A 25285-nucleotide genomic window follows, 5' to 3' on the forward strand; every position below is an offset into this window, starting at 1 on the left:
GCGGCAGATTGAAAAGCATGTACGCTGGGCCGGGAATAGTGGCGACCGTACCTGGTAGAAATTTGATAACTTACAAAAGTAGTCAGATAGTGCCGAATTTGCATTCGGAACATCTGTAGTGACGTAAGCATCGATCTGTGTCGGACTGAGACCGGCGGATCATATGTTACGTCACAATTTTGTAATTTTGCCGGTCTGTAGGGTTTGATAAATAAGGCGAATCAAGCTCTCCACAATTACGCTGCGAAATTCCAGCGTATTTGTGGTTGACGACTTGATAAATAGGGGCCTTTGTGTGATTTTGTATACTTAATGTTGTGTCAAGGATATTTTTTTATTGGCTGCTAATAAGCTTTTGCAATAATTAGCCGGGAGATGGATAGGAGTAGTCTGTGGCTTTTTTTTTCAATTTTAAAATATATATATATATATATATATATATATATGGACTAGCAGTATCTAACTATGATAAGAGGCAGCCTTCAGCAACTTACAAATCAGTTTATGAGTCTACCTAGGTTTAGCTTTCAACAAAGAACACCAAGAGTTCAAAGCAAATTTGATGATAAAAGTAAATTGGAAAGTTGTTTAAAATTGCATGCCCTAGCTGAATCATGAAATATTCATTTTGACTTAACTATCCCTTTAATTGAAATATTGCAGTTTTGTAGTTACTAGTAATAGGTTCAAAACTGCCAAATTTCAGCACAATTGCACACTTTGAAACCTTAAACTTTAACAGAAATTGAGTTCAAACTGTCATTGACTGATGGCTGCCACATAATACAGGGGGCAGGGAAATAAAAGGAAACATTGACATCTGTCAAAAAAAAAATCAAATACCCATTTAAAATTCAAAGTATGTGTTATTGCATTTCCCGTATATTGTGCATATGTTGATTTTTAAATTCTATTGTATTTAATGGTTCTTTAAGTTATTTTTTATCATAAAGGTCCAACAAATTAAAAATACTGAAGTATCATACGTGTCACTGTAAGCGTGTGTACAGCAAGGGTTAAAGCTTTAACATATTATAACATTCTGATTTTAGAATTAAAATGTCACATACACCTTAGTTGCATAAACTTATTAGGGAATAGGCTTGTGTGTAAACTATTGTTCTGTAGAATTAACTACATTTCTAACTTCCAGATACAGGAAACTACAGACGTGGCCTAAAGTATTGGTACCCTTGCATTTTAAGAGAGAAACACAAAAAAGATAGACTGGAGTTTGCCAAAATGCAGGCTAACAATGTCCTTTGGACAGACAAAACAAAAGAAGAGCTTTTTGGCAAATCACAACAACTCTGTGTTTACAGAAAGAAAAAAAATAGCTTTTAAAGAAATGATCACCTTCCCTACCATGAAACATGGAGGAGGCTCAGTGATGTTTTGGTGTTGCTTTGCTGTCTATGGGTGTCTAGAATCTGTGCAGGGCACACTGAACCCAGAATACTGTGAAGGCATTCTGGAGTAAAATGTATTGCCCAGTGTGAGAAAGCTGTGTCTCAGTTGCAGGTCATGAATAATCCAGCAGGATAATAACCCAAAACATACCTCAAAAAGCACCCAAGAATGGATGAGAAGAAAACATTGGACCATTCAGAAGTGGCCTTCTGTGAGTCCAGATCTGAATCCCATCAAATATCTGTGGAAAAAGCTAAAACTCCCAGTTGGGAAAAGTCACCCATCAAACCTAAGAGAACTGGAGCAGTTTGCTCAAGAAAAGTGGATCAAATCTAACCTCGAGAAGCATAGAAATCTTATTCAGAGCTACAGAAAGTGCTTGATTGCAATTAATGTCTTCAAAGGCTGCGCTACTAAATTAGGTTGAGTACCAATATTTTTGTTTGTGCCATTCTCATTTTTTTACTGTTAAAAGGTAAAGGAGAAAGTGAAGTCATAAATCAAAAGTAAACTTTCTGTTCTATTACATTTGAAATAAAGAATGGCTGATACCAAATACGTTTGTCAATTTTACTCAGTTTAGAGAAAATTGTGCATTTTCATAAAAAAAGTGGAAGAGTACCAATACTTTCAGCCATGTCTATATTTGTTACTTATATACTATTTATGTTGTATGGACATAATTTATTATATATTATTATTGCTGCATTTGCAGAAATATATGCAGTAAATAAATAAATAAATATATATATATATATATATATATATATATATATATATATACACACACACATATATAAAATGTTGTGCACGTATAACAGTGTTTTGCATTTGAGTGGGTAGATGCAGTGTGAAATCTATCTATATAAGGTCAATGACAAGAGCACAGAATTTAGAAGATTGAGGTTGAAAGATTTTCACTCCTGGTCTCTGTGTGTCATTTTCATTAACAGTTTGAAATGATTTTTTTACACCACAACTGCCAATTCTCCAGTTTCTCTATCTTGCTTATGCATGACCCCATCTCTGGTTTCACTGCGGCTCTGTTCTTTGTATGTCCCATTGCTGCTTCTATCCTTAGCTGGGTTTCCCTTCTAATTATTTTCTAGAGCAACATTCCCTGTCCGACTGTCCAAGAATCATTCATGTTAAAATATTTTTTTCATATAATGATAATAAATATATAGTATGATGACTTTGACAACATACTTGGTTATCAGGAGGCTTCCACATAGCTCTGTCTGATTGAAGAATGTCCACATTGTTGGAAGGAGCTCTTAGTTTCTTTGGGCCATGGTTAGCTGCTAATAATTTCTTGGTTGAATTGAGAGATGATTTGTCTTCTTCAAGCTTGAGAGATAGAATCCCATGGTACTAAGTAAAAAAAACAAGAAAAAAAACACAATATATACATTTTCCTGAATGTGTTGCTCATGTAGAATATTTTCAAGATTTCATTTATTTGACATATACACAATGACCTGTATTGCTTTTTCTCTTCCTGGTGCTCAACATATAGCTTTATTCAGATTCTATATTTAGTTTTTGGAGCCCTCTAATAATAATATTTTTGATATCTACAATTGTGTCATTCTCTTGTTCTGGTGACTAAAATCTACAAAACCATAAAGATACAACACTTGGACTACTGTGAGTGTTTTTATGTAATGCAAATCAGATTTTGAGATTACAGCAGCATATGTTTGTTATAGATGACCTTTTCATGTAGCAGCTTTTGTATATATATATATATATATATATATATATATATATATATATATATATATATATATATATATATATATATATATATATATACACACACACAGTATCTCACAAAAGTGAGTACACCCCTCACAATTTTGTAAATATTTTATTATATCTTTTCATGTGACAACACTGAAGAAATGACACTTTGCTACAATGTAAAGTAGTAGGTGTACAGCCTGTATAGCAGTGTAAATTTGCTGTCCCCTAAGAATAACTCAACACACAGCCATTAATGTCTAAATGTCTAAACCGTTGACAACAAAAGTGAGTACACCCCTAAGTGGAAATGTCCAAATTGGGCCCAATTAGCCATTCTCCCTCCCGGTGTCGTGTGACTTGTTAGTGTTACAAGGTATCAGGTGTGAATGGGGAGCAGGTGTGTTAAATTTGGTGTTATTGCATTCACACTCTTTCATACTGGTCACTGGAAGTTCAACATGGCACCTCATGGCAAAGAACTCTCTGAAGATCTGAAAAAAAGAATTGTTGCTCTACATAAAGATGGCATAGGCTATAAGAAGATTGCCAAGACCCTGAAACTGAGCGAGCTGCTGCACAGTGGGCAAGACCATACAGCGGTTTCACAGGACAGGTTTCACTCAGAACAGGCTTTGCCATGGTCGACCAAAGAAGTTGAGTGCATGTGCTCAGCATCATATCCAGAGGTTGTCTTTGGGAAATAGACGTATGAGTGCTGCCAGCATTGCTGCAGAGGTTGAAGGGGTGGGGGGTCGGCCTGTCAGTGCTCAAACCATACGCCGCACATTGCATAAAATTGGTTTGCATAGCTGTTATCCCAGAAGGAAGCCTCTTCTAAAGATGATGCACAAGAAAGCCTGCAAACAGTTTGCTGAAGACAATCTAAGGACATGAATTACTGGAACCATATCCTGTGGTCCGATGAGACCAAGATAAACTTATTTGGTTCAGATGGTGTCAAGCGTGTGTGGCGGCAACCAGGTGAGGAGTACAAAGACAAGTGTGTCTTGCCTACAGTCAAGCATGGTGGTGGGAGTGTCCTGGTCTGTGCCTGCATGAGTGCTGCCAGCACTGGAGATCATCAGTTTATTAAGGGAACAATGAATGACAACATGTACTGTGACATACTGGGCCACAGGGCAGTATTCCAACATGATAACGACCCCAAACACACCTCCAAGATGACCACTGCCTTGCTATAGAAGCTGAGGGTAAAGGTGATGGACTGGCCAAGCATGTCTCCAGACCTAAATATTATTGAGCATCTGTGGGGCATCCTCAAACGGAAGGTGGGGGAGCACAAGGTCTCTAACATCCACCAGCTCTGTGATGTCGTCATGGAGGAGTGGAAAAGGACTCCAGTGGCAACCTGTGAAACTCTGGTGAACTCTATGCCCAAGAGGGTTAAGGCAGTGCTGGAAAATAATGGTGGCCACACAAAATATTAACACTTTGGGCCCAATTTAGACATTTCTACTTATTGGTGTACTCACTTTTGTTGCCAGCGGTTTAGACATTAATGGCTGTGTGTGAAGTTATTTTGAGGGGACAGCAAATCTACATTGTTATACAGGCTGTACACTCACTACTTTATATTGTAGCAAAGTGTCATTTCTTCAGTGTTGTCACATGAAAAGATATAATAAAATATTTACAAAAATGTGAAGGGTGTACTCACTTTTGTGAGATACTGTGTGTGTATATATATATATATATATATATATATATATATATACACACAGAGAGAAATGCACTCACAAGAATGAACAACCAGCTCAATACCATTGTTAGCCTGTTCTATGGCAATTTACCACCTGGGTGCAACTATTTTTAGCCCAGCAATGCTTTTCACAGAGTAGAACTTTCCTGTAGTATATCAGTCTGGTCCCGCCTATTACGGTCAGTCCAGCGCCGAAATACCAGGCAATTCCTCTCTGAACAAGGAACACAGCAACCCCAGACGATCGTTTCGGCCTTCATTGGGCCTTGTCAGTGAGGTGTAGCAGTATTCCTCTAAGCACACTGAGCAAGGAGACCACGTCTGGTTGCCCCTTTTTCCCATAGGGAGACTAAATACACACAGAGAGAAATGCACTCACAAGAACGAACAACCAGCTCAATACCATTGTTAGCCTGTTCTATGGCAATTTACCACCTGGGTGCAACTTCTTTTAGCCTAGCAATGCTTTTCACAGAGTAGAACTTTCCTGTAGTATATCAGTCTGGTCCCGCCTATTACGGTCAGTCCAGCGCCGAAATACCAGGCAATTCCTCTCTGAACAAGGAACACAGCAACCCCAGACGATCGTTTCGGCCTTCATTGGGCCTCGTCAGTGAGGTGTAGCAGTATTCCTCTAAGCACACTGATCAAGGAGTCCACGTCTGGTTGCCCCTTTTTCCCATAGGGAGACTAAATACACACAGAGAGAAATGCACTCACAAGAACGAACAACCAGCTCAATACCATTGTTAGCCTGTTCTATGGCAATTTACCACCTGGGTGCAACTTCTTTTAGCCCAGCAATGCTTTTCAAAGAGTAGAACTTTCCTGTAGTATATCAGTCTGGTCCCGCCTATTACGGTCAGTCCAGCGCCGAAATACCAGGCAATTCCTCTCTGAACAAGGAACACAGCAACCCCAGACGATCGTTTCGGCCTTCATTGGGCCTTGTCAGTGAGGTGTAGCAGTATTCCTCTAAGCACACTGAGCAAGGAGTCCACGTCTGGTTGCCCCTTTTTCCCATAGGGAGACTAAATACACACAGAGAGAAATGCACTCACAAGAACGAACAACCAGCTCAATACCATTGTTAGCCTGTTCTATGGCAATTTACCACCTGGGTGCAACTTCTTTTAGCCCAGCAATGCTTTTCACAGAGTAGAACTTTCCTGTAGTATATCAGTCTGGTCCCGCCTATTACGGTCAGTCCAGCGCCGAAATACCAGGCAATTCCTCTCTGAACAAGGAACACAGCAACCCCAGACGATCGTTTCGGCCTTCATTGGGCCTCGTCAGTGAGGTGTAGCAGTATTCCTCTAAGCACACTGAGCAAGGAGTCCACGTCTGGTTGCCCCTTTTTCCCATAGGGAGACTAAATACACACAGAGAGAAATGCACTCACAAGAACGAACAACCAGCTCAATACCATTGTTAGCCTGTTCTATGGCAATTTACCACCTGGGTGCAACTTCTTTTAGCCCAGCAATGCTTTTCACAGAGTAGAACTTTCCAGCGGTTTAGACATTAATGGCTGTGTGTTAAGTTATTTTGAGGGGACAGCAAATCTACATTGTTATACAGGCTGTACACTCACTACTTTATATTGTAGCAAAGTGTCATTTCTTCAGTGTTGTCACATGAAAAGATATAATAAAATATTTACAAAAATGTGAGGGGTGTACTCACATGTGAGATACTGTGTGTATATATATATATATATATATATATATATATATATATATATATATATATATATATTAGGGATGGGCGAATGTGCAAATTTTCGAATTTCGAATCTAGAACGAATGTTATTACCGAAATTCGAATTCTAAATTCGAATGTCGATAAGAACGAATATTCTTAAAAATTCGAAAATCGAATGTTATTTACAGTTTTCGAATGTCACTTTCGAATTCGAATGTTTATAATTATATCGAATGTCTACATTCGAAATTCGAATTTTTCGAATTCGAATATAAATTCGAATTTTTCGAATTCGAATATAAATTCGAATTTTTCGAATTCGAATATTGCATAATTCGAATATTACATTTAAAAGCATTAGAAATACTATTACAATCTAAATTCGAATTTTTCAAATTCGAATACACGTATTGCATAATTCGAATATTATATTTAAAGAAAAAGCATTAGAAATACTATTACAATCTAAATTCGAATTTTTCGAATTCGAATACACGCATTGCATAATTCGAATATTACATTTAAAGAAAAAGCATTAGAAATACTATTACAATCTAAATTCGAATTTTTCGAATTCGAATATTGCATAATTCGAATATTACATTTAAAGAAAAAGTATTAGAAATACTATTACAATCTAAATTCGAATTTTTCGAATTCGAATACATGTATTGCATAACTCGAATATTACATTTAAAAGCATTAGAAATACTATTACAATCTAAATTCGAATTTTTCGAATTCGAATACACGTATTGCATAATTCGAATATTATATTTAAAGAAAAAGCATTAGAAATACTATTACAATCTAAATTCGAATTTTTCTAATTCGAATACACGTATTGCATAATTCGAATATTACATTTAAAGAAAAAGCATTAGAAATACTATTACAATCTAAATCCGAATTTTTCAAATTCGAATATTGCATAATTCGAATATTACATTTAAAGAAAAAGTATTAGAAATACTATTACAATCTAAATTCGAATTTTTCGAATTCGAATACACGTATTGCATAATTTGAATATTACATTTAAAGAAAAAGCATTAGAAATACTATTACAATCTAAATTCGAATTTTTCGAATTCGAATACACGTATTGCATAATTCGAATATTACATTTAAAGAAAAAGCATTAGAAATACTATTACAATCTAAATTCGAATTTTTCGAATTCGAATATTGCATAATTCGAATAATACATTTAAAGAAAAAGCATTAGAAATACTATTACAATCTAAATTCGAATTTTTCGAATTCGAATATTGCATAATTCGAATATTACATTTAAAGAAAAAGCATTAGAAATACTATTACAATCTAAATTCGAATTTTTCGAATTCGAATTTTTTCGAATGTAATCGTAAAATTCGAAACCGAATATTCGAAAATCGAATGTTAGAATGTTATGTAAACATTCGAAATTCGATTCGAACGAACGAATGTGTTAAAATTCGTGCCGTTTTTCGAATGTTGCGAAACATTCGCCCATCCCTAATATATATACACACACTTTTTTTTGTACTTCAAATGTAATATATCAAGATATCAACATAAATCACTACTAAAATTGGTGTATTGATTCCTATGTACTACAATGCTCTTACCTGATAAATTATATCAGTTTCATTTCTGAACACAGTTGAAGGTTTCACCTAAAACAAAAGAAAAACAATAATGTGATAAAACTACATTAACAACAGAACAAACATATTTTTATGATGATCACAAACAGTTGATGTAAGGCTAAAACTAATTCACACATGTTTAGCATCTAGACAACACATTAGACTATGGGTATATGCCGTGGATATATGGGTATGTAGCCATGTGCAAACACTGTGGTGGTTCTCTTGTTCACTGTAATTTATTTATTAAAGGGACAGTCTACACTAAAATTGTTATTGTTTAAAAAGATAGATAACGTCTTTACTACCCATTCCCCAGCTTTGCACAACCAACATTGTTATATTAATATACTTTATAACATTTAAACCTCTAAATCTCTGCCTGTTTCAAAGGCTCTATAGACAGCCTCTTAATCACATGCTTTTGTATTTGCTTTTCACAACAGGAGACTGTTAGTTCATGTGGGCCATATAGATAACAATGGGTTAATGCCGAGAAGTAATTTAAGATTTAGCACAACACAGTACTAATGCAAGTTAATAGATAATAAATAAAAAGTCATGTGATCAGGGGGCTGTCAGAAGATGCTTAGATACAAGGTAATCACAGAGGTAAAAAGTATATTAATATAACTGTGTTAGTTATGCAAAACTGGGGAATGGGTAATAAAGGGATTATCTATCTTTTAAAACAATAACAATTCTATTGTAGACTGTCCCTTTAAGGGATGAGTTTAAATGCTTTGACTTAATTGTCATACATTTTATAAAAGGGACATGAAACCCCAAATTTTTCTTTCATGATTTAGATGTTAATTTAAACAACTTTCTAATTTACTTATGTTAATCAAATTTTCTTTGTTTTCTTGGTTATTTTTTAGAAGAAAAAAAATCAGGAGCGTGCACACACATGTCTGGAGCACAATATGGCAGCAGTTTTGCAAGAATGTTACTCATTTGCAAGAGCACTAGATGGCAGTACTATTTCCTGCCATGTAGAGCTCCTGACACCCACCTAGGTATCTCTTCATCACAGAATGTCATAGGAACAAAGCAAATTTGATAATAGAAGTAAATTGGAAACTTTTTTTTTTAAATTGTATGCGCTTTCTGAATCACATCCCTTTAAAAGGACAGTCTAGTCAAAATGAAACTGTCATGATTCCGATAGGGCATGTCATTTTAAACAACTTTCCAATTTAATTTTATCATCAAATTTGCAATGTTCTCTTTGTATTCTTAGTTGAAAGCTAAACCTAGGTAGGCTCATATGCTAATTTTTAAGCCCTTGAAGGACGTCTCTTATTTCAATGCATTTGACAGTTTTTCACAGCTAGAGGGCATTAGTTCACATGAGCTATATAGATAACATTGTGCTTATGCATGTGGAGTTACCTTGGAGTCAGCACTAAATGGCTAAAATGCAAGTCTGTCAAATGAACTTAGATTAGAGGCAGTGTGCAGAGGCTTAGATACAAGGTAATTACTCAGGTAAAAAGTGTATTATTATAACAGTGTTGGTTATGCAAAACTGGGGAATGGGCAATAAAGGAATAATCTATCTTTTTAAACAATAACAATTCTGGTGTAGACTGTCTATTTAATGCAGTTTCTATTGTCTGCATAACATCATTTTATTGGAATATATATGCTGAAAGAGAAGTTAAATGAAAAAGTTAGTATTTCTCTCTCCACTCCTCTATTCTATTTATTTCTATTTGTGAGCTTTAAGTTTAAAATTCAAGTGATGCAGCTTTGTAAACTTTACTGCTAAAATGAATTTGGTAGTCCAGGAAATTCTATATTGCAATTTTCAAGGAAAAACTCATAAACTAATAAGGCATAATGGGTTAAATTCATAGATGCTCATTAGGTTGCCAAGTGTGCTAGTGCAGAATCAGTACATCTACAATTTCCCCCCAGATTTGTTCATGGTTTGCTCCCGCCATGGTTTACACAGTTCTGTTTTGTTTTTAGTAGAAAAAGTACAGAACAAGCAAAATGAATTGCAGTTTTTTTTAATCTTTTGGATTTTTTTACATTATGAATATCTGAAAGAGTTGACATTTACTATCTTAAAGGTCTAAATCTCTGGTACTTCAGCTATTTCTGTGTAAGGTGCCCCAGTGTAGTCAAAGCACTTATCATTGCATCACAGCATGGTCAGAGCTGCGCTTTAAGTGGGATCTGTCGGATGTCTGGGCTCACTAGGGACTGCACTGTTTAAAGGCTCTGGAGTGTCAGAAGGGCTGAATCCTCTGCTGCAGGGCTAGGTAGTTTCAGGTTTGCATGACTGGCTCCATAGATGTGTCCATGCTGCTTTTTTGTCTCATATCAAGGTATCTGACCTTGTGTTTGTGCCAAGACTGAATGAGAGGAGGTAAAATGCCCTCTCAAACTCCTATTTAGTGCTTGGTTATTGTCCTATGAAGACTAAAGTATACCTGTTCCCAACCTGTTACCTGGACCTTGACTTGGCAAAGTTTTTGCATCACAAAACTTGCTTAATGCCTTTATTGAGATACTGATCTACTGGACTGATTCTCTGGTTACTAAACTCTGAAACTGTGCCCTCATTTATGTATCTGTCTCATTCTTTGTTTATGCACCTGGTTTCAGACAGTATATCTGGCTCTTACTTTTGGCTTGTCTATGGATAATTCTTCTGAGTTTCTGATTATAGAAAGTTGCTTCTTTCCTGTGCAACTGGTTGAAGCAACAAACTCAGGTTATCTAATTGCTTTCTAATATTCAGGAGCCTCTTGCTATCTATTTTTTCAAGACTTGGCTCATAACCATGCTATGAAAAGATCCATCATATCACCTTGGTATTGCTACTAGTAGTTGATGCCATATTTTAAGTATCTTTTTAATCTTTTAATGAGATTACACAAAAAACAACTTTATAGTAACTATTACTTCAGCAAAAAAAGTTTCAGCGTTACAAGCAATCTTGCTAGAAGAATGCTTTTTTTATCAAGACAAGAAAGTGATAAGAACAGTACCAGACTTTTTGCCTAAAGTCATTTTTTACTTAATTACTTTCTTGATATTGTTTTACCTTACTATTTGTTTAGACATAAAAGAACTGAGTAGAAAACTTACCAATAAGATGTTGTCAGGTGTCTGCGTATGTAAAAATCACATAGGATTTAATGAAATGAAATAAACTCTTTTGGCATTCCACATGAGCCTTTCTCTAGCCAAGACTATATCTTGCTTGATTTTGCAGTATATCTCATGAAACATATTGACAAAAAGGAGTTCTGGGTATTGAATGTCTCAGGGCTTATTTTACAAGAGCAGTTTAACTTCCTTTGAGATGGCGGCATATATAACTGCCTCTAAATTTTCCAAGCATTAGAAAACTCTTAATACTTTCCTTTCCTAAAACAAACTGGATGTTCATGAGTCAGCTACAACTAAACTTGGGGGGAAATTTTGACTTTTTGTTGTATACTTCACAGTTCTGTTTCTATCTATATTGTTTTGCAATGATCTGCGTTTATCTCTCTATTAAGTATTAGAACTAAGATAACTAGAAATGAAATACCAAATACAGACATTTCTGTATATTTACTTATATCCAAGGATAAAACTCACCATGCTCCCTACCCTTATTCTTTTGTCTATCCTGTTCTGGGTGGCAATTTTAAGGTCAAAGATGGGATAGCAAATTTTATAACTGAAACATAAAAAATGTAGAGTTAGTTTCACCATTTGGCCTAGTGGTGATTGGCCCAGGTGCCACACCAAGGCCTATTATTACCTTGGTCTTAAACCTACAGCCACTCATGCTAGCTTCTAACCAAACACACTGAGATGCAAGCAAGTGTGATATATTTATTTGTAATTTTTCTTAGACACATACAAAACATAAAGATGATGAAGAACAAGATTTCCACAAGATCTTGGAGTATACCTATGGGAGTTTGAGCCCATTCAGCCAAAAGAGCATTTTTGAGGAGGACAAGAAGGTCTGTCTCCCAATGGCATTCCAATTCAACCCAAAGGTGTTCAGTGGGGTTAAGGTCCGAGCTCTGAGCAGGTCATTCATGCTCCTCCACACCAATCTCATCAAACCATGTTTTCATGGACATCACTTTGTGCACAGTCATGCTGGAACAGGAAAGGGCCTTTTCCAAACTGTTACCACACATTTGAAAGCACCCAATTGTCTAAAATGTCTTTGAACCTTGTAGCATTAAGATGATCCTTCACTGGAACTAAGGGGCCGACTCCAAAGTTTGAAAAACAGCCCCAGGCCATTATTCCTCCTCCACCAAACTTTACAGTAGTCACTATGCATTTCAGTAGGTAATGTTCCCCAAAGTAAATATTTATGAGATGTGGCTCCCTGACTTCTAAGATTTTTTTAAACTCTGTATCAGAAAATTAATGCAAAGATAGAACTGGAAGGCAAATAGTGTTTTAGTTTCATGTGATCAATGTAGAATAAGTAGTAGACATTCTAGAAATTTAAAGTATATATAAGAAAATGCATTTAGGATATTTAACATTATTCAAAAGTTCACAGTAGAAAAGTGTAATTTTAAAGAATAGGGGAAGAGATAAAGCTAATACAAAGACAAGATGCCATAATGAGAATGAAGTAATAGAACTGTAGAATTATCTATCTTATGGAGTATTGGAACTGTAGAATTATTAATTTATTAATGGAATTATACAATGTTACTCATATCTAAAAAGTTTTAAATTTTTTGATGTATGCATTGTACCTACCATTTTTTTATTCCCAGTAACCCTGAGTCTTTTCTTAAGAGAGGTATATTCCTCTGGAATGTTTCTCCAAGTCTTTTTTGCTGTCTCTGTTAAAGGAGGGTGATAAGATTCTTCTAGGCCAAGCTTGCAATGACTTTGGGGTGGCTTTGAGGTGCAGTTAACCCTTGTTGACTCTAAGAATTTGCAACTGCCTAGAGAAGAAATAATCGATATAACAATTACAATACACTTTCTTTTTTTTTTCTCAAATAAAGAATAAAAACACATAAATATGATATATTTAGTAACTGTTATTTTGGAAGAAGTACCTATAATAGTTCCTATTATATATAACTAGTCCTAAAGCCTGTGTACACGGGCCAATTTTTTAAGTACCGCGGTTCCAACCCTTGCTCCCTCTCTCTCCCCCCTCTCTTTTGTGCTCTCTCTCTCCCCCTCTCTTTTGAGCTCTCTCTCTCCCCCTTATTTTGCGCTCTCTCTCCCCCTTCTTTTGCTCTCTCTCTCCCCTCTTGTGCTCTCTCTCTCCCCCTTTTGCTTGCTCTCTCCCCCTTTTGCTCGCTCTCTACCCCCCCTTTTCTGCTCTCTCCCGCCTCTTTTACTCTCTCTCTTGCCCTCTTTTGCTCTCTCTCTCGCCCCCTTTTGCTCTCTCCCCCTCGTTTACTCTCTCTCCCCCCTCTTTTGCTCTCCCCCCTCTTTTACTCTCTCTCCCCCCTCTTTTGCTCTCTCTCTCCCCCCTCTTTTGCGATCTCTCTCTCTCCCCCCTCTCTTTTGCTCTCTTTCCCCCTCTCTTTTGCTCTCTCTCCCCCTCTCTTTTGCTCTCTCTCCCCCTCTCTTTTGCTCTCTCTCTCCCCCCTCTCTTTTTCTCTCTCCCCCCCTCTCTTTTGCTCTCTCTCCCCCTCTCTTTTGCGCTCTCTCCCCCTCTCTTTTGTGCTCTCCCCCCTCTCTTTTGCACTCTCTCTCTCCCTCTATTGTGCTCTCTCTCCCCCTTCTCTTTTGCGCTCTGTCTCCACCCCTCTTTTGCGATTTCTCTTCTCTTCACCCTCTCTTTTAAACTCTCTCTCTCCCCCTCTCTTTTGAGCTCTCTCTCTCCCTCTCTTTTGCTCTCTCTCTCCCCCCTCTCTTTTGAGTTCTCTCTCCCCCTCTTTTATGCTCTCTCTCTCCCCCACTTTTGCGCTCTCTCTCCCCCTCTTTTGCTCTCTCCCCCTCATTTGCTCTCTCTCTCTTCCTCCTCTTTTGCTCTCTCTCTCCTCCTCTCTTGCTCTCTCTCTCCTCCTCTCTTGCTCTCCCCCTTCTTTTGCTCTCCCTATCTCCCCCTCTCTTTTGCTCTCTCTCCCCCCTCTCTTTTGCTCTCTCTCCCCCTCTCTTTTGCTCTCTCTACCCCTCTCTTTTGCTCTCTCTCTCCGCTCTCTTTTGCTCTCTCTCTCCGCTCTCTTTTGCTCTCTCTCCCCGCTCTCTTTTGCTCTCTCTCTCCCCTCTCTTTTGCTCGCTCTCTCCCCCTCTTTTGCTCTCTCTCTCCCCCCTCTTTTGATCTTTCCCCCCTCTTTTGCTCTCTCTCTCTCTCTCTCTCTCTCTCAGAAATAAACATAGAGATGCACTCAACTAGGCTTAGAACTGAAGCTGGAAATATTTGCTTGCTTAGTCCCTCCTTACTACCAGGGTACAAACTCTTTCTGCACACTATGCCTTTCACAAAGGTAAAATCTCATGTAGCATATCAGTCTGACCCTGCCAAATGACAGTCCAGCACTGAAATACCAGGCAAATCTCCTTTGAACAAGGGAAAACAAACAAACCCCAGATGTACGTTTTGGCCTCTATGGGCCTCGTCAGTGAGGTGCATTTGTTCTCTCTCCTCTCTTTTGCTCTCTCTCTCTCCCCATCTCTTTTGCTCTCTCTCCCTCTCTCTCTTCCCTTCTCTCTCTCCGCTCCCTTTTGCTCTCTCTCTCCCCCCTCTTTTGTTCTCTCCTCCCCTCTTTTGCTCTCTCTCTCCCCCTCTCTTTTGCGCGCTCTCTCTCTCTCCCTCTCTTTTTGCTCTATCCCCCCTCTTTTGCTCTCTCTCCCCCTTCTTTTGTTCTCTCTCTCCCCCCTCTTTTGCTCTCTCTCTCTCCCTCCTCTCTTTTGCTCTCTCTCCCCTCTTTTCCTCTCTCTCCCCTCTCTTTTGCTCTCTCTCTCTTCCCTCTCTTTTGCTTGCTTTCTCTCTTTCCGTCCTCTCTTTTGGTCTCTCCCACCTCTTTTTGTCTCTCCCACCTCTCTCTTCCGCTGGCCACGCCCCTCCCATGCACTCCCACGAGGCCACGCCCCATCACGGCACGCGAGGCCACGCCCCATCATGGCATGTCCGGTTACGCCCCCACCAGGCAGCTTCCACAGTGCGCACTACTGTGCTGCTCAAGGCCAGGTATGTTTGTCCTCTGCAGTCTCTACTGCGCATGACTGCATCTGACAAACATACCTGGCCTTTAATTATATAGGATAAATATATATTGTTTTACGGATAGACAATTGGCTCATTTACTAATAGACTGAGATAGTTTAGGAAAAGAAGCAAACAAAAATCATCTAACCACCATGGATTCCCACAGTCATGTTTTCCAGGGGGGTAAAAAAACATAATTTATGTAAGAACTTACCTGATAAATTCATTTCTTTCATATTAGCAAGAGTCCATGAGCTAGTGACGTATGGGATATACATTCCTACCAGGAGGGGCAAAGTTTCCCAAACCTCAAAATGCCTATAAATACACCCCTCACCACACCCACAATTCAGTTTAACAAATAGCAAAGAAGTGGGGTGATAAAAAAGTGCGAAAGCATATAAAATAAGGAATTGGAATAATTGTGCTTTATACAAAAATCATAACCACCACAAAAAAGGGTGGGCCTTGCTAATATGAAAGAAATGAATTTATCAGGTAAGTTCTTACATAAATTATGTTTTCTTTCATGTAATTAGCAAGAGTCCATGAGCTAGTGACGTATGGGATAATGATTACCCAAGATGTGGATCTTTCCACGCAAGAGTCACTAGAGAGGGAGGGATAAAATAAAGACAGCCAATTCCTGCTGAAAATAATCCACACCCAAAATAAAGTTTAATGAAAAACATAAGCAGAAGATTCAAACTGAAACCGCTGCCTGAAGTACTTTTCTACCAAAAACTGCTTCAGAAGAAGAAAATACATCAAAATGGTAGAATTTAGTAAAAGTATGCAAAGAGGACCAAGTTGCTGCTTTGCAAATCTGATCAATCGAAGCTTCATTCCTAAACGCCCAGGAAGTAGAAACTGACCTAGTAGAATGAGCTGTAATCCTTTGAGGCGGAGTTTTACCCGACTCAACATAGGCAAGATGAATTAAAGATTTCAACCAAGATGCCAAAGAAATGGCAGAAGCTTTCTGGCCTTTTCTAGAACCGGAAAAGATAACAAATAAACTAGAAGTCTTTCGGAAAGACTTAGAAGCTTCAACATAATATTTCAAAGCTCTAACAACATCCAAAGAATGTAACGATTTCTCCTTAGAATTCTTAGGATTAGGACATAATGAAGGAACCACAATTTCTCTACTAATGTTGTTGGAATTCACAACTTTAGGTAAAAATTCAAAAGAAGTTCGCAACACTGCCTTATCCTGATGAAAAATCAGAAAAGGAGACTCACAAGAAAGAGCAGATAATTCAGAAACTCTTCTGGCAGAAGAGATTGCCAAAAGGAACAAAACTTTCCAAGAAAGTAATTTAATGTCCAATGAATGCATAGGTTCAAACGGAGGAGCTTGAAGAGCCCCTAGAACCAAATTCAAACTCCAAGGAGGAGAAATTGACTTAATGACAGGTTTTATACGAACCAAAGCTTGTACAAAACAATGAATATCAGGAAGATTAGCAATCTTTCTGTGAAAAATAACAGAAAGAGCAGAGATTTGTCCTTTCAAGGAACTTGCGGACAAACCTTTATCTAAACCATCCTGAAGAAACTGTAAAATTCTTGGAATTCTAAAAGAATGCCAAGAAAAATGATGAGAAAGACACCAAGAAATATATGTCTTCCAGACTCTATAATATATCTCTCTGGATACAGATTTACGAGCCTGTAACATAGTATTAATCACAGAGTCAGAGAAACCTCTTTGACTAAGAATCAAGCGTTCAATCTCCATACCTTTAAATTTAAGGATTTGAGATCCTGATGGAAAAAAGGACCTTGCGACAGAAGGTCTGGTCGTAACGGAAGAGTCCACGGATGGCAAGAGGCCATCCGGACAAGATCCGCATACCAAAACCTGTGAGGCCATGCCGGAGCTACCAGCAGAACAAACGAGCATTCCTTCAGAATCTTGGAGATTACTCTTGGAAGAAGAACTAGAGGCGGAAAGATATAGGCAGGATGATACTTCCAAGGAAGTGACAATGCATCCACCGCTTCCGCTTGAGGATCCCTGGATCTGGACAGATACCTGGGAAGTTTCTTGTTTAGATGAGAGGCCATCAGATCTATTTCTGGAAGTCCCCACATTTGAACAATCTGAAGAAATACCTCTGGGTGAAGAGACCATTCGCCCGGATGTAACGTTTGGCGACTGAGATAATCCGCTTCCCAATTGTCTATACCTGGGATATGAACCGCAGAGATTAGACAGGAGCTGGATTCCGCCCAAACCAGAATTCGAGATACTTCTTTCATAGCCAGAGGACTGTGAGTCCCTCCTTGATGATTGATGTATGCCACAGTTGTGACATTGTCTGTCTGAAAACAAATGAACGATTCTCTCTTCAGAAGAGGCCAAGACTGAAGAGCTCTGAAAATTGCACGGAGTTCCAAAATATTGATCGGTAATCTCACCTCCTGAGATTCCCAAACTCCTTGTGCCGTCAGAGATCCCCACACAGCTCCCCAACCTGTGAGACTTGCATGTGTTGAAATTACAGTCCAGGTCGGAAGCACAAAAGAAGCCCCCTGAATTAAACGATGGTGATCTGTCCACCACATTAGAGAGTGTCGTACAATCGGTTTTAAAGATATTAATTGAGATATCTTTGTGTAATCCCTGCACCATTGATTCAGCATACAGAGCTGAAGAGGTCGCATGTGAAAACGAGCAAAGGGGATCGCGTCCGATGCAGCAGTCATAAGACCTAGAATTTCCATGCATAAGGCTACCGAAGGGAATGATTGTGACTGAAGGTTTCGACAAGCTGAAATCAATTTTAGACGTCTCTTGTCTGTTAAAGACAGAGTCATGGACACTGAATCTATCTGGAAACCCAGAAAAGTTACCCTTGTCTGAGGAATCAATGAACTTTTTGGTAAATTGATCCTCCAACCATGATCTTGAAGAAACAACACAAGTCGATTCGTATGAGATTCTGCTAAATGTAAAGACTGAGCAAGTACCAAGATATCGTCCAAATAAGGAAATACCACAATACCCTGTTCTCTGATTACAGACAGAAGGGCACCGAGAACTTTTGTAAAAATTCTTGGAGCTGTAGCTAGGCCAAACGGCAGAGCCACAAACTGGTAATGCTTGTCCAGAAAAGAGAATCTCAGGAACTGATAATGATCTGGATGAATCGGAATATGCAGATAAGCATCCTGTAAATCTATTGTGGACATATAATGCCCTTGCTGAACAAAAGGCAAGATAGTCCTTACAGTTACCATTTTGAACGTTGGTATCCTTACATAACGATTCAATATTTTTAGATCCAGAACTGGTCTGAAGGAATTCTCCTTCTTTGGTACAATGAAGAGATTTGAATAAAACCCCATCCCCTGTTCCAGAACTGGAACTGGCATAATTACTCCAGCCAACTCTAGATCTGAAACACAATTCAGAAATGCTTGAGCTTTCACTGGATTTATTGGGACACGGGAAAGAAAAAATCTCTTTGCAGGAGGTCTCATCTTGAAACCAATTCTGTACCCTTCTGAAACAATGTTCTGAATCCAAAGATTGTGAACAGAATTGATCCAAATTTCTTTGAAAAAACGTAACCTGCCCCCTACCAGCTGAGCTGGAATGAGGGACGCACCTTCATGTGGACTTAGAAGCAGGCTTTGCCTTTCTAGAAGGCTTGGATTTATTCCAGACTGGAGATGGTTTCCAAACTGAAACTGCTCCTGAGGATGAAGGATCAGGCTTTTGTTCTTTGTTGAAACAAAAGGAACGAAAACGATTATTAGCCCTGTTTTTACCCTTAGATTTTTTATCCTGTGGTAAAAAAGTTCCTTTCCCACCAGTAACAGTTGAGATAATGGAATCCAACTGAGAACCAAATAATTTGTTACCCTGGAAAGAAATGGAAAGTAGAGTTGATTTAGAAGCCATATCAGCATTCCAAGTTTTAAGCCATAAAGCTCTTCTAGCTAAAATAGCTAGAGACATAAACCTGACATCAACTCTGATAATATCAAAAATGGCATCACAGATAAAATTATTAGCATGCTGAAGAAGAAGAAGAATAATATTATGAGAATCATGATCTGTTACTTGTTGCGCTAAAGTCTCCAACCAAAAAGTTGAAGCTGCAGCAACATCAGCCAAAGATATAGCAGGTCTAAGAAGATTACCTGAACACAGATAAGCTTTTCTTAGAAAGGATTCAATTTTCCTATCTAAAGGATCTTTAAACGAAGTACCATCTGACGTAGGAATAGTAGTACGTTTAGCAAGGGTAGAAATAGCCCCATCAACTTTAGGGATTTTGTCCCAAAATTCTAATCTGTCAGACGGCACAGGATATAATTGCTTAAAACGTTTAGAAGGAGTAAATGAATTACCCAATTTATCCCATTCTCTGGAAATTACTTCAGAAATAGCATTAGGAACAGGAAAAACTTCTGGAATAACCACAGGAGATTTAAACACCTTATCTAAACGTTTAGAATTAGTATCAAGAGGACCAGAATCCTCTATAACTAAAGCAATTAGTACTTCTTTAAGTAAAGAACGAATAAATTCCATTTTAAATAAATATGAAGATTTATCAGCATCAATCTCTGAGACAGAATCCTCTGAACCAGAAGAGTCATCAGAATCAGAATGATGATGTTCATTTAAAAATTCATCTGTAGAGAGAGAAGTTTTAAAAGATTTTTATGTTTCCTAGAAGGAGAAATAACAGACATAGCCTTCTTGATCGATTCAGAAACAAAATCTCTTATGTTATCAGGAACATTCTGCACCTTAGATGTTGAGGGAACTGCAACAGGCAATGGTACATTACTAAAGGAAATATTATCTGCTTTAACAAGTTTGTCATGACAATTAATACAAACAACAGCCGGAGGAATAGCTACCAAAAGTTTACAGCAGATACACTTAGCTTTGGTAGTTCCAGCACTAGACAGCGATTTTCCTGAAGTATCTTCTGACTCAGATGCAACGTGAGACATCTTGCAATATGTAAGAGAAAAAACAACATATAAAGCAAAATTGATCAAATTCCTTAAATGACAGTTTCAGGAATGGGAAAAAATGCCAATAAACAAGCTTCTAGTAACCAGAAGCAAAGAAAAAATCAGACTGAAATAATGTGGAGACAAAAGCGACGCCCATATTTTTTGGCGCCAAATAATACACCCACATTGTTTGGCGCCTAAATGCTTTTTGGCGCCAAAAATGACGCCACATCCGGAACGCCGACATTTTTTGGTGCAAAAGGACGTCAAAAAATGACGCAACTGGGGGACTTCCGGGCAGCGGCCATCTTTCTGGTTGCAGGGAGCTTCAGCTCCTGAGACATCCACCACTCTTACTCAGATTTAACCTGATATCTTGGCGATACACCATTGAACAAGGTGGAGAAACTCGACTGAAGGCACTCTGACCCAAGAGATAGGGTTTTGGATAGTAGTGCGGCTCCTCAGCCCTCAGTACCGGACTTTTAATTTTGAGGCCTTCCCCTATATCTGAAGCCTCTTCTGTCCTCACAATTGCTGTGCCATTGTTGTGCAGCCAGTGCCCTACAGTATTGACCGAGCAATGGAACACACGCAGCTTAGTATGGCTAAGCTAATTTCAATTCTAGAGGAACATAGAATCCAATTGTGTAACGCCATAGAACACGCTTTTCACTCTGACTCCCGCAGCTGCAAGAATATGAAAAAGCAGTCGCAGGCAGTAAACCCTCCTAGTCCTATTATGGAGGCTAATACAGGAGTGGAGCAGATTATTATACCCAACAACCGCAATAGCAGTGGCAAACCAACCCCTAACCCAATCGCTGAGATAATGCAGCCTGGCGGTCAAGTCGTAATTGAAGGATCGGCACTTTGTATACTTAAAGATGTGACTCTGCTGCAGCGATCCCAACACAGGCAGGCCACGGATGCTTGCCCACCTCCACAACTACTACTGAAAGTGGACAGTCAGCCCCACTCGATCATTTTGGGATGCACAGAACAGGTCTTGCTAAGCACGTTGGAGGGGAGCCACCATAGAGAGCTTCCAAACCCACCACTAAAGGACGTTACATCAGAAACTCTGACCCCAGATGGAGGTTCAGATCGCAGCCACGCAGGAGACCAAGGGATAACTGCAATGCCAAGCACTTGCGCAATTCATGATCAGGGAGGCGACTCTCATGGTTCCCAGGGTCTTGCGAGCGCCTATTCAGAAATGGTGACCAACAGATACACTTGCACACAGAGAGACTGTGTCATGCCTAGTACTAGACATGGGAGCCCAGGTGGCTGTGACGCTCCTTCAGTGTCTCTCATGCTGGATTGCTGGAACGGCTGCTCGAGAGAAGAAATCAGGAGCAATTTTGTTCCTTTGCAGAGTCTACTGTGTGAAGGACTGCAACCTGTTCAGTGTAGGTTTGGCGGCATATTTGTTTGGCCTTTCCATTATGCAGACTCTCACAGCTTCAGTACAGCTATGAAATCTAGCTGGAGGAGAACCGGTGTGGGATAATTGCGAGAGATTCAGAGAAGCCCAGGCTGATCTCTCTCAAGGATCCTTGGTGCACAGCATTGAGTACACGCAAATTCCATTATGTTTAACTCATAAGCTATAATTTGATAACCTTGGTTTGGACCGTAATGTTTGTGTATATGTGTGTTCAAGTGTGGAAGCAGGTGTCTATGCAGTTGAGACTTTTAGACATTACTCATCTATGTATGTGTATTGTTAATCTTTGTTTGGCTTAATTTGTCACTGAAAACTCTTTAGTCTGTTGTTGGTGGAGTTTAGATACAACTAGATTTACATACTAATATTCTAACAAATATACTAGCATACTAGACATTCAGATAGCAGATCTGTTTAATGCAACATGCTCGCTACCCTTTTGCAATATTCTTTTTATAGTTAACCATTCAGGGTCAAGTGTATCGTCATGTTGTTAGTGGCCAGGGCAGCGCGACCACAGTTTTTATATATTCTATCATACATAATAGACCCTTCATGACAGAATTGATTTTACATATTTGATAGTGGGGGAGTTATGTTAATATTGCTATATCTATCCCTATATCTCAATAAGTTAATTTTAGTGACACTAAATATATACTATTTTTCCTTTTGATCTACAGGCTCCAGGCACACTACCACCAGTTTAGAAAATAATTGGGATATATGCGCCTATATAGAATGGGCCAAGCTTAATCTATATGCTGAACTGTACTTTGTGGTCATCTCTTGACCATAGGGTGTTAGCTGTACTAGAATTTATATCTTGTTTAGAATTACATGTTATTAGTATTGTAGCCTTAACCCCACTACTATAGCGTTAATTATACATGTGGGAGATATGTTAGTATCTATTATATTTATTGCTATATCCCATAAGCTAATCTAAGTGACACTAAATATATACAATTTCTCATGTGGATCTTCTGATCTTAGGCACTCTGCCACCACTCTGGAAATTATAAGGGACATACATACATATACTGTATATAGAATAGGCCAAGGTCAATTTATATGCTGACCTGCACCTATAGTTCTAGTCCAACCATTTCCATTTAATGTTAGCTGTATTGGATTATATATTTTTTGTTTATAATTATATGCTATTAGTATTGCAGCCTTATTTACACTAAGTTCTCTACAAGTGTTGTATTGTCAATATGCAGGAATAACTCTTAAGTGTGCTTCCTCAATTGTATTCCAAGGCCCAAAAGTGGCCTCTAGTCCTGCTCTAACTCCTCCATCATTTTAAGTTTATCTAGTAATATTAGGTCCAAGAGTGACCGATTGAGTCATGGGAGGAAATATAACCTACTGACATTTATGTTGTTCCTCCTGGTACTGTGGTACAGGTTAACACTGTTTGAGACCCAAAATATCTTGTACTTAGTTCCAGGAGGAAGAAAATAGAGGAATATATTTCTACATGCAGGGCTAGATAGGTTTTACATTTTAGCTTAAGTTTACTAGCGAATATATAATTTATTTGAGAAATAATGTTTTTACTCAATATCGCTAACTATATCTATAAGAACACATGTATGTGCATATAGCTCTGCCTTTTCTTTTGTTTATCACTTCTGTATTTTATTCCTCAATAAAAAAAATAAATAACAAAAAAAAAAAAAAAAAACAAAAAAAAAAAACAGTGATAAACAATTACTATACGGAAAAAAAAATAAAAATGACGCAACTTCCGGCGACACGTATGACGCCGGAAACAGAAAAGATTTTTTGCCCCAAAAAAGTCAGCGCCAAGAATGACGCAATAAAATCAGCCCCCGCGAGCCTAACAGCCCACAGGGAAAAAAAGTCAAATTTTTAAGGTAAGAAAAAATGATTGATTCAAACGCATTATCCCAAATATGAAACTGACTGTCTGAAAATAAGGAATGTTGAACATTCTGAGTCAAGGCAAATAAATGTTTGAATACATATATTTAGAACTTTATAAATAAAGTGCCCAACCATAGCTTAGAGTGTCACAGAAAATAAGATTTACTTACCCCAGGACACTCATCTACACGTTTGTAGAAAGCCAAACCAGTACTGAAACGAAAATCAGCAGAGGTAATGGTATATAAATAAGAGTATATCGTCGATCTGAAAAGGGAGGTAAGAGATGAATCTCTACGACCGATAACAGAGAACCTATGAAATAGACCCTGTAGAAGGAGATCACTGCATTCAAATAGGCAATACTCTCCTCACATCCCTCTGACATTCACTGCACGCTGAGAGGAAAACCGGGCTCCAACTTGCTGCGGAGCGCATATCAACGTAGAATCTAGCACAAACTTACTTCACCACCTCCATAGGAGGCAAAGTTTGTAAAACTGAATTGTGGGTGTGGTGAGGGGTGTATTTATAGGCATTTTGAGGTTTGGGAAACTTTGCCCCTCCTGGTAGAAATGTATATCCCATACGTCACTAGCTCATGGACTCTTGCTAATTACATGAAAGAAAATATGCTTCAGCACAGTTATAAAAATTCTGGGGTGGGAGGGGGGGGTCTTTTGCTTGCCCCTGGACCCCCATGCAAGCCACACTCAATGCACGGCAATTTTAATGGATGAGAACAGGGCTGCAGAATTTATAACCACAGATTAACATATATCAAATTAAACAAAATATTACTTCACAAAAAAAGAGATATGGCAAACAAAACAAATCTGATGTTAGCGTGAAGCCGCAATTTACTAGAAAAGACATAGATACAGTATGGATAGATTCTCATATGCTACATATTTATATGTTTACCCCAATCTCACATAAATATTATCTTTTAAAGCAAAACAAAAGAAACAACTTTTTAATGATCATTATTATTAGTGACATGTTCTCGAGTCTTTTTTAAGGGAGTAGATTTCCTGCTAAGACCAATTTTTTAGAAGTTTAAAATAAAATAAAAACAATACCTCCTCTGGGGTCCACAATTTTCACAACTGCTTTTTCCTTGGTGCCAAGAAGAGCATTCACAGGAGAAGTTAGAACCACTTCAAAGATCTCATCATCTTCTTCTAATCCATCCTGAGCAATTTCTATATTCCATATCCTAGTTGACACTCCTACAGCAAGAAAACATTTCAATTACATTTTAACTGCCATAAAAAACATAATATATATTTATACCAAAATGATAACAGAGTGAGATTCAATAAATCTTGTTTTTTATACAAGATAGTACTGAGAAATCTTCTAAGACTGTAGTTTTTGGGTATGTGCAAAATTCAGTATTCAGATATTCATTTGTCAAACAAATTCCAAATATGGCTGTGGGTAGCAGCATTTAGCTATTTTCAGTGCTGTGTATATTAGTGTGTTAACCTCTTCGCTACCAGGAATTTCAGAGAAAACCCTGGCCAAAATACCATAGAATTTTAAGCATTTTTGCTAACACTCTATTT

The 25285-nt window shown here is 38.2% G+C and overlaps 1 protein-coding gene across 1 annotated transcript in view; it reads right to left on the minus strand.

Moving 5' to 3' along the window:
* The window catches only part of FREM1 (FRAS1 related extracellular matrix 1), a 379269-nt gene that overhangs the window by 33963 nt on the left and 320021 nt on the right, over nucleotides 1-25285 (minus strand). Inside the window, 4 exon segments of the mRNA XM_053702577.1 lie at nucleotides 2620-2784; nucleotides 8197-8244; nucleotides 12961-13151; nucleotides 24797-24946. Coding sequence (XP_053558552.1) covers nucleotides 2620-2784; nucleotides 8197-8244; nucleotides 12961-13151; nucleotides 24797-24946 — 554 coding nt within the window.

This window comes from Bombina bombina, chromosome 2 (genome assembly GCF_027579735.1).
Source record: "Bombina bombina isolate aBomBom1 chromosome 2, aBomBom1.pri, whole genome shotgun sequence".
Taxonomy (NCBI): Eukaryota; Metazoa; Chordata; class Amphibia; order Anura; family Bombinatoridae; genus Bombina; species Bombina bombina.